The 8,476-nt window shown below is 38.6% G+C and overlaps 1 protein-coding gene across 1 annotated transcript; it reads right to left on the minus strand.

The window, feature by feature from the left end:
* Positions 1-1,887: 1,887 nt before the first annotated feature.
* LOC137712719 (splicing factor Cactin) lies at positions 1,888-8,149 on the minus strand. The gene is made up of 13 exons (XM_068451862.1): positions 7,796-8,149; positions 7,612-7,703; positions 6,967-7,066; positions 5,663-5,734; positions 5,190-5,252; positions 4,900-5,040; positions 4,223-4,318; positions 3,465-3,749; positions 3,240-3,378; positions 3,027-3,166; positions 2,766-2,942; positions 2,362-2,628; positions 1,888-2,271 (listed from the first exon to the last, which is right to left on the minus strand). The coding sequence occupies exons 1-13, from the start codon at positions 8,120-8,122 to the stop codon at positions 2,152-2,154; spliced, it is 2,019 nt and encodes a 672-aa protein (XP_068307963.1). The 5' UTR covers positions 8,123-8,149; the 3' UTR covers positions 1,888-2,151.
* Positions 8,150-8,476: the final 327 nt, after the last annotated feature.

Below are 8,476 nucleotides of genomic sequence, written 5' to 3' on the forward strand. Positions count from 1 at the left end.
AGCATTGTCTCCACCGGTGGGATTTTTCCTTACCCGGGCATTGAACTACAGCGTCAAGAATTGAATGACTCTCAAGCTGCCAGGCTTGCTTTAGAGTCCCTCGAAGCAGATGTTAAAAGGGCAAACAACTTGGTTGACAAGTATAAAAACCGAGCACGTTTCTACTTGCTTGTCAAGTGTCGGCACATTGTCAAGGAGGTACAAGACGTTACCAGGGACATCGGAAGGTCTTTGGCTGCTCTGTCCGTTGCAAACACCAACGTCTTATTGTGGATATCTGATCAGGTGAATAGGTTACAGAATGAAACGCAGAGAGTGGAAATTGAGGCCTCACAGTCTCAGCTCCAAGTTTTCGACAAGCTAAAACAAGGTCTTGATGATCAGACACTTGACCAAGGTTTTGCAAACGATATGCTTGCAGAAATAGCAATGGCAGTTGGGGTGCCAATAACTGGTGTTAACGGATGGTTAACGGGTTTCGCGGATTCACCCAAAATGATCCGTTATTTAACGGGTGATTAATGGGTTGACCTGTCAACCACCGGACTTGTTTAGCACTCACCCAAATACTAATTTTAACAGGTGAAGTTGGGTTGAAAATGTCAGGTGTACATAAACCTAACCTTTTGTCTCTATTCACACTCACCCCGAACGCAGCAAATATGATAACATGAAATTATGGTTTTGTCCACTGACCCAAGAAGCCCGAAAAGACATGAGAACGGTGGACCTACTGCACGGCGACCTCGACCTCAAAATTATCGAAGCCCGCTGCAACTTCGACATGTTCTCTGAGGACTTCCACCCCTGCTTCAACATGATGTAATTTTAATTCCTTAAAATGAATTCTAAGTCATCTTTGATTGTACATATTCTGAACAAAGATAGTCAACTTTACCCACATTAAATTGAGTCTTTGCTGGAGTGATCTAGGGTGACATATAGTTGTTGCTTATGTCGGTCCTTGGCCCTATGTCACTCTGATGTTTGTAGCTATGTTGGTCCTTTATGTGGGCTTTCCTGTTATACCTTGGCTTTTCCCTATTGTAATTTCAGTTTACCAAAATAGAAAGAAAAAATGAATTATAAGTCCGGGTATGAATAAAATGGTTCACGTGTCAAATTTTAAATAGAAGTATCATAGTACCACCTAATAATTTAAGGAAAACTAATGAAAAAAGCTTGAAAACTTTGAATTTTAACGATAAGGACAAAATAAATGGTAAAATGAATAGTATCAGGCTTGACTTTTTAGTGTAAAAAAATGATTTTTCGTTAAAGTGAATAATACCGGAAGCTTTTCGTTAAAGTTCTCAATAATTTATCCTCCTCATCATCCCCGCATCTCCACGCAGACTGATTTCTTTCTCTCTTTTCTCCTCCTCTTCCTCCTTTTTCTGTCTCTAACTGCACCTAACACTCATCCTTTGAAGACAAACTCTTCAACCTCAGATTCAACATCTCCAATTTTATATTTTCTCGCAAGGCTGTGCAGAAAATCGAATCTGCAGAGAGACAATCCGAAGGTGGTCTCGCCGGAGCTTTGCAGTAGGGGTAAGAGGGATGAGCCCATGAAGAAGGGACGGTTGATGTTTGACATTAAGCATAACCTCTTTTGCTGGGGAAGGATAAATTGGTAAATTACAAATAACCGCAATAACTTCAGTGGAAGGTGAAAAAAGAACACACTTCCTAGCACAAAGGATTATGGACTAACGGGATATTTCAGTCCTAATCAAACACTAACTGGGTTTTATGAGGTAGCCTCTCTCCACGCTTGTCACAATATCGCTTGTATAAAAAAAAAACACGACGTAGACAAAGTCCGGCGAGACTTCCAAGCCGTAGTAAAATGCATTAAAGCATGCCTTATTCTTCTCGTACGTAAATTTCACTACCCTATTCTTTTCAAAACTTGACCCACAATCTAGTTAGAGGCATACAAGTACAATATTACTATGCAAAACAAAAGCAAGGTATCCATACTCTTGTTCTTTTAACTTAGTTCTCAACTATGTTTAAACGAACCGTTGCCCGCATATTATACATGCCCATAAAATCTTATAGTACACAGAGTAAAATAATCAAGATTCGATCAAACTGTTTATATATGTCAGCTTCGGAATGAAAAGTAACAAACCTACCAACACGTCACCTACGATAGCGGTGTCGTTTGAAGTTGAAGTATACGTGCAAAATTCCACGTTCAAATGTGCATTTGAACCCCTTTTTGTGTGAGTATTCCCATTCTTTGTTTACTATCCGGAACGCCTGCAATCCAATTAGAAGAGCGACTAAGTAATTTCATCCTGAACAGGATCATAACCAACAAGATTCAATTACCAAATCAAGAAAACTTACAATGTCCTCGTAGGGTGGCCCTGCATGGAACCTTATAATGCATGTCTCACTGCTGTTGCCATCCTTCTCTATCGTATAATGTGGGGCCTTCGTCTTGTCAACAAGGTCCGGATAGAAGATGTTGAACTTGTATCCTTGCACAATCTTCGGAGGAGGGTTATCATGATCATAGTGAGTCTGATTGTACTTGTTCCACTCGTATCCAGTGTGAACACGGTTGAAATATTTCGGCTTTCTAGGTCGGTACTTGTCATGCCACCAGTATACCTACATCCACATTTATTTCATCAAATTCTGCATAAAGATCTGAGAGATGTGCCCCACTACAATTACATTTTTCCTTGAGTACAACTGAGGGAAAAAAAAATAAAGTGCAAAAGAAGAGAATGGCCAAGATGAAGTACCTGTGAGTCAAGGTTCACTTCAGAACCCGTGCCAAGAACTGCGTCTCCTTCAACCATTTCTCCCATGAATTTCATGGCCTTCATCTCAAAATTATCTTCTGGTGGAGCTGGCTTTGATGTCATAGCTTCTTGAATCCGCCTCTGTTGTTCTTCTAACACAGCTACACGCTTCCTTTCCTGTTAACATAACACAAGACTCGTGCGGTTACACCAATGCACTTGTGCAAAGAAATCTTACCAGTATTAGGACCTGAATATTACCAGTATAGCCCTGTCCTCTTCAGGGTCGACTACTTCCTCATTTTCATCTCCATGCAACAGCTCTGGTGAAAATGACCCAGCCTCTTCCTCAGCCACATGAATCTCATCCTCCATGGGTTCTGGAGAAAATGCTTGTGCATCTACATACAAAAATATATTAGCAACCCGTATTTGTAATAAAATCATAAACCCACAGGTCACAAGTGTGCATACCGTTGACATCAGACTCACTCTCCTCCTCTTCAGGCTGTGAATCATGAACCCTATCCAAGTTCTTTTCACCATCCTCCCGTTTCTGAAGCCGTTGCAAATGCTTGTGCAACATTTTAGCATGGATTTCTTTCAAACAAGCCTGTATTGGATGGAATTAAATAATGAGTCCAAACACTATATCCAATATAAAGTTGAAAGACATTAAAGAATGTAAGGCTAAAGTACCTTGGCCTTGAATATATGGAGGCGTGTGAGAACAGCCTCCCAATACTCAACAACCTTGGCTGTTCCAGAACGCATTTCTGACTCAATTTTGGACTGTAATTCCTCTAATTCCCTGAAAGTCTTTCCTTCCAAGAGGTTCTTGACATCTGCTTCAACGCTAGTATGCAAGCCTCTTTGTTCCGCAAGCAACTCAGCAGGAGGTTCCTCTCCACGAACCTTAGCTCGATCTATTGCATCTTTTTTCCGACCTTCAGCTAGCTCCCAATCACAAACCACTAAAAGTGCCTGTCAAATTGTATATTAGGATACAGTCCCAAAACAAATTTTGCTTTTAATGTATAACTATTTAGGCACTATCTACATTAAATTACTAAATGTTTAGGCAATTAAATGAAGTCCAACTAATTATAACTATTGTTTGCAGCTGGCAAAGTTGCAACTTCACATGCCTTTGATTCTCTGATTAGCTCGTTGGGTACAGCTAACTCACTCTAGACAACCCAAAGGACAAAAAAAACATTGAATAAAAAGAAAAATAACCAAATAAAGGAGCATCATTACTGCTATATTTGTTAAAGCCTCCAACCACATCGATAATACAAAATATTGAGGCAAGCAAACCATATCATAAAACAGGAGACACTAACTAATTAGCATAGCTTGATTAATCTGAAGCACTCATATCTGGAGGTAAAGTATCCATAAGAAACATTGTAAGAGGTAGAAATGCACTAAAAGGAAAAGAAAGAAAATAATACCTCCCAGTACTTCACATGTGTTTCTGTTGCCCTGTCCAAATCAAGGTGCATTTTGATGTCATCTCGAAGCTCTTCCATTTCCTTTACAGTCAATCCCTGCATTGTACATGTCAAATGCCAAATGTGAATTATGATTCAAACAGTTCAATCTATGTCATTATTATGTTTACTAATGCACACAACACCAAATTACAACATTGAAACAGAAGACACTGGACATTAAATAGAGATAAACATTTGATTTGAAATGGCAAAGCCAATGCTTGTTTCATGTGTTCAACTTTATAACATCTGTCTCGAGATGGAGAACTGAAAGAAAGTAATAATTTCCTAAATATTGAAAAAATAAAATAGAAATTGATGGTCCAGGCTACTATTGCAAGAATTAAGACTCTTGCTACTTGAGAGCTCTAATTAAGAACCAAGTCGATCAACAAGAACAGAAACCAAGCCCTTCCAGATAACCCATCCCCACCCACACAAGCGTACAGACACACACACGCGCATCTAAAAGTCATGGAAAGAAACATTCATTAACTCTCTTTCTATCTCCACTCATTGCACAGGAAAGGTGCCTAATAATTTCCATACAAAATAGAAATGAGAAGCAACTAAATTGCTGTGAAGATTAAATAAATTTTTGTGAAAGTATGCACAAGTCTCCCAGGAATATTTACCATGAAGACCATATATGGCTCGTCTATCTCAATCTCAAAGTCATCTGAGCCATTCAGATGTTTAGACAGTACATCAATTGGCTTAATACGCCCTTCACGCAATCTGATCTCTGACCTGACTTTGCTTTGGTCGAAGTGGAACTGTACGTAGAACATGTTGATTATCAAATTGACAGGTAAAACAAAATCTCAACACGTTCATGTAAGCTAGAGCATTGGAAAAGAAAAATGCAAGTTCAACGCAAAAATCGGCAAGAATAGGAATTTATTGATTGAATTCAGCACCACACCTCTTCTTCTTTTTTCTCCCAGTCTTGGAACTCAGCCCGAGCACGTTCTCTGGCTAGCAGTGCCTGCAGAAAGAAATCAACTTTACTTAACCGAAAAGCAATGCTAGACTGATTAGGAAAAGGAGAAACTACAGAACTAAAAGTATCATTTCCAATGGGAAAATGCATTCAGATTTTACCCCAAGAGGTGTGTTTGGAAGTGTTTTTAAATGAATGAAAGCGCTTTTGATGAAAATGCTTTTGGAATACTTTTGGAACCAATCCTTATTAAAAATGCAAGTGAATCCTGGAAAAGCATTTTGGAGTGTTACCTGCAAGAAGCACACTGGTGCTTCTTCCAAAATGCACCTCAAGTGCTTTCGGAACCCAAAAACACTTTCACCAAAAGCACTTTACGTCATTTTAAAAGCACTTCCAAACATGCCCAAGATCTTCAATGAAAAAATATAAGCCATACCAGGTAATAAACTTACCATTTCTTCCTCATGTTGTGCTTTCTCAAGTGCCCTTTCTTCCCTTCTTTTCTTGACCTTTTCAATCTCTGCCTGAAGGATGAGTTTGTAATAAATATATTAAAATTCTAAAGATGAAAACTGAACAACTGTAAATTACTGAGGCTAAAAATCCCATGTTTTAATCATAGAACTCATTTATTTTGCAACCCCAGGGCCGCAAGATGGCCTCTGAAGAGAAATTGGTCTTGTGATATATTAAATAGTTGTAACAAAACCTAAGTGGTATGTTTATCTTCCTATTTAGCTAACTTCTGCAGAACATCCTCCATGAAAAAACTTCTTTAGCACATGGGTTACTGGATAATTGGATGGTTTCTATACTCTTCTTGTTCTTCATCCTAGCTAAGCAGGAGCTCCATCAAAAGTAATTTAGCAGGCTGGTAACTGGATGTAAATGGTTTCCTAGAGTCTTAATCTCTTGTCTCTGCAGTCAATAAAGTACAAATGTAGAGACAATGAAACAGAACTGCCAACCCACCTAACTTTCGTCATGGCCAAGGCACAGGATTAATCTATTTGGAATACAATACATAGTACGTGTGCAGTATACAGTTACCTAAGAGAGAGTAAACTTGAGAAAAAGAATGAGCCTTAGTCTCAGTGTAGGGTTTAGTTCCCTTTGCATTCTTAGCGATTTCAAATGCCTCTCTTGCCTATTAATTATCCTAAAAGGTTTATCGAGATATCAAAATGATTATGAACTAGTAAATTCCTTTTCTATCTGCATCCAATCCTAAGTGAGGACTCAGGATTATGTTCCGTTCTAATATAATAGAAAGAACTGTCAATTTGTGATACAATTTAGAAGTTTCCATGGGAGGTATCGGGAAGAATTGGAATGTAATAACAACGATCTACATAGATCCATTTATATGGATGCAGAAAAAGGCTCTCAGTCTCTATTTGTACAATGTCAACAAACTTCAGCAGCTAAGCTTGTTACTCCATGTAATCCATCTTGTAGTAACAACTAATGCTGATTCCAGTAACTTATAAGATAAAATCGAATTTTTTGGTCATGAATTTCAATTGAATTCTCCAGGGATTTTCCAACAACAGAATAAAATTATTTCCAGACTCATGAACTTCTATACTGAGCATATTCTCTAACTTATGTATCTGACATTTTAACTGATTGGAACTAAAAGTCCAATAATATATAAACCCCTGTTTAAGACTAATAATTCCATAACCACAAGGAATAGAACACAACAATTAGAAAAGTAACAAAAGAGAAGTAATTTTGGGCTAGAATTATGTACCATTCTTTCTCTCTGTCTTTTTCTCTCAGCCTTAACTGAAAACTCGTCAAGCGGAACACCATGTGACACATCACGCTCAATCTTCTTTCGCCATACAAACCTGAATATGGCACAGTGTAAAGTTACAAAAACAAAAACAAAAAAAAAACAAAAAAGCTTACAATCCATAAGCATATCCTAACGAAACATATATATATATATGTCAGCCACCACATACCAGATAGATAGTTGAGCCAATGAGATATGCTAATAAGACTACGAAACTATAGCTGTACTAAAAAAATATTCAAATCTGAAATTTACTAAATACAACCAACTATAATGAGAACATAAAAAAAGGAGCAAAACACCCTGTAACAAATGAATGGCCTATGCTTCTAGCAAAATGTAAACAGTTACGTTTCAGCATAAACGCTCTTCCTCGTCCTTTGAGGTTAACCATATTCAACACTCATAATTGACCATATTATAAATGAATGCTTTCCACGATTGGTACGCATAAGCATTCAATAACCTATTGCTTCACAAAGCCAACTAATTTCGCAATAGCGTGTCCAAATGTGCTCTATAACCCAACATCGAATACCGAACCCAATGTAACCAACGAATAGAGTCTAAAACCCACAAAAATTAATAAAAACTTACATCTCATTGAGATTGGAATCGCCAAAGGGATTCGAATCATTCGAGTAACCCGAAACCGTTTTTGATTTTATCTTCTTGGCTACTCGAGCTGCCTACTCAATCAAAACCAAGAGCACCGTACAGTCAATATCATAAAATTCATAAAAAATTTCAAAACGAAACCCTAAGAGACCAAATCGCAAACCTTCTTCTGTGCCTTCTTAGCCAAGTACTCAGCGATTTGCTCCTCCGTAACGTTCTTCGACGACCTCTTCGTCTTGCGGTCACGTTCCTCGCTCTCATCGCTGTCGTACGACTCGTCGTCGGAGTCCTTCCGACGGCTACTCTTTCTGCGACTGCTACGTTCCTTGCGCTTCCTGGAGCTCCTCGCCGGGGAGGAGTCGTGGCTGTCGGAATCATCAGACTCGGTATACGACGCGGAATCGGATTCGTCGGATCTTCTTCTGCGGCGACTCTTGGAGGAAGACGACGGCGCCTCCTTTCTTCTGCTGCTGCGTCCGTGACTGCCCATATTTCGCGATTTTCCAGAGGTTTTTTTGGGTTTGTATCGAAACGAATGGATATACAAATTCAAATTGGAGTTAAGTCGGTCATATTTCGGGGGCCCAAACCCGGCCCATCTTTATTATTACATGCCTTTAACCAAAAAAGCGGGAAAGTTGGACACGGGGGGAAGTGTGACAAGCCCTTTTTATTTCAAAGGTCTTGCCGCTAAAATTTAAAACATTTTTATACTATGAAAATTAGGATACCGCTAGTGATGAATAAATTCGATACGATCATACTTTCATGGAAATTTCTAAAAATTCAGAAAAATAATACAATAATAGGACATGAAATCTAAACATAACCTCATATTGGAGAA

Source organism: Pyrus communis, chromosome 13 (genome assembly GCF_963583255.1).
Source record: "Pyrus communis chromosome 13, drPyrComm1.1, whole genome shotgun sequence".
Taxonomy (NCBI): Eukaryota; Viridiplantae; Streptophyta; class Magnoliopsida; order Rosales; family Rosaceae; genus Pyrus; species Pyrus communis.

Excerpts from the sequence above, each read along its gene's own strand:
- LOC137712719 (XM_068451862.1), bottom strand. The coding sequence starts at position 8,122 with ATGGGCAGTCACGGACGCAGCAGCAGAAGAAAGGAGGCGCCGTCGTCT. Across the intron at positions 2,943-3,026 it reads AAGAGGACAGGGCTATACTG|GAAAGGAAGCGTGTAGCTGT; the intron begins GTAATATTCAGG and ends TTATGTTAACAG. Across the intron at positions 2,629-2,765 it reads AAGTGAACCTTGACTCACAG|GTATACTGGTGGCATGACAA; the intron begins GTACTTCATCTT and ends ATGTGGATGTAG.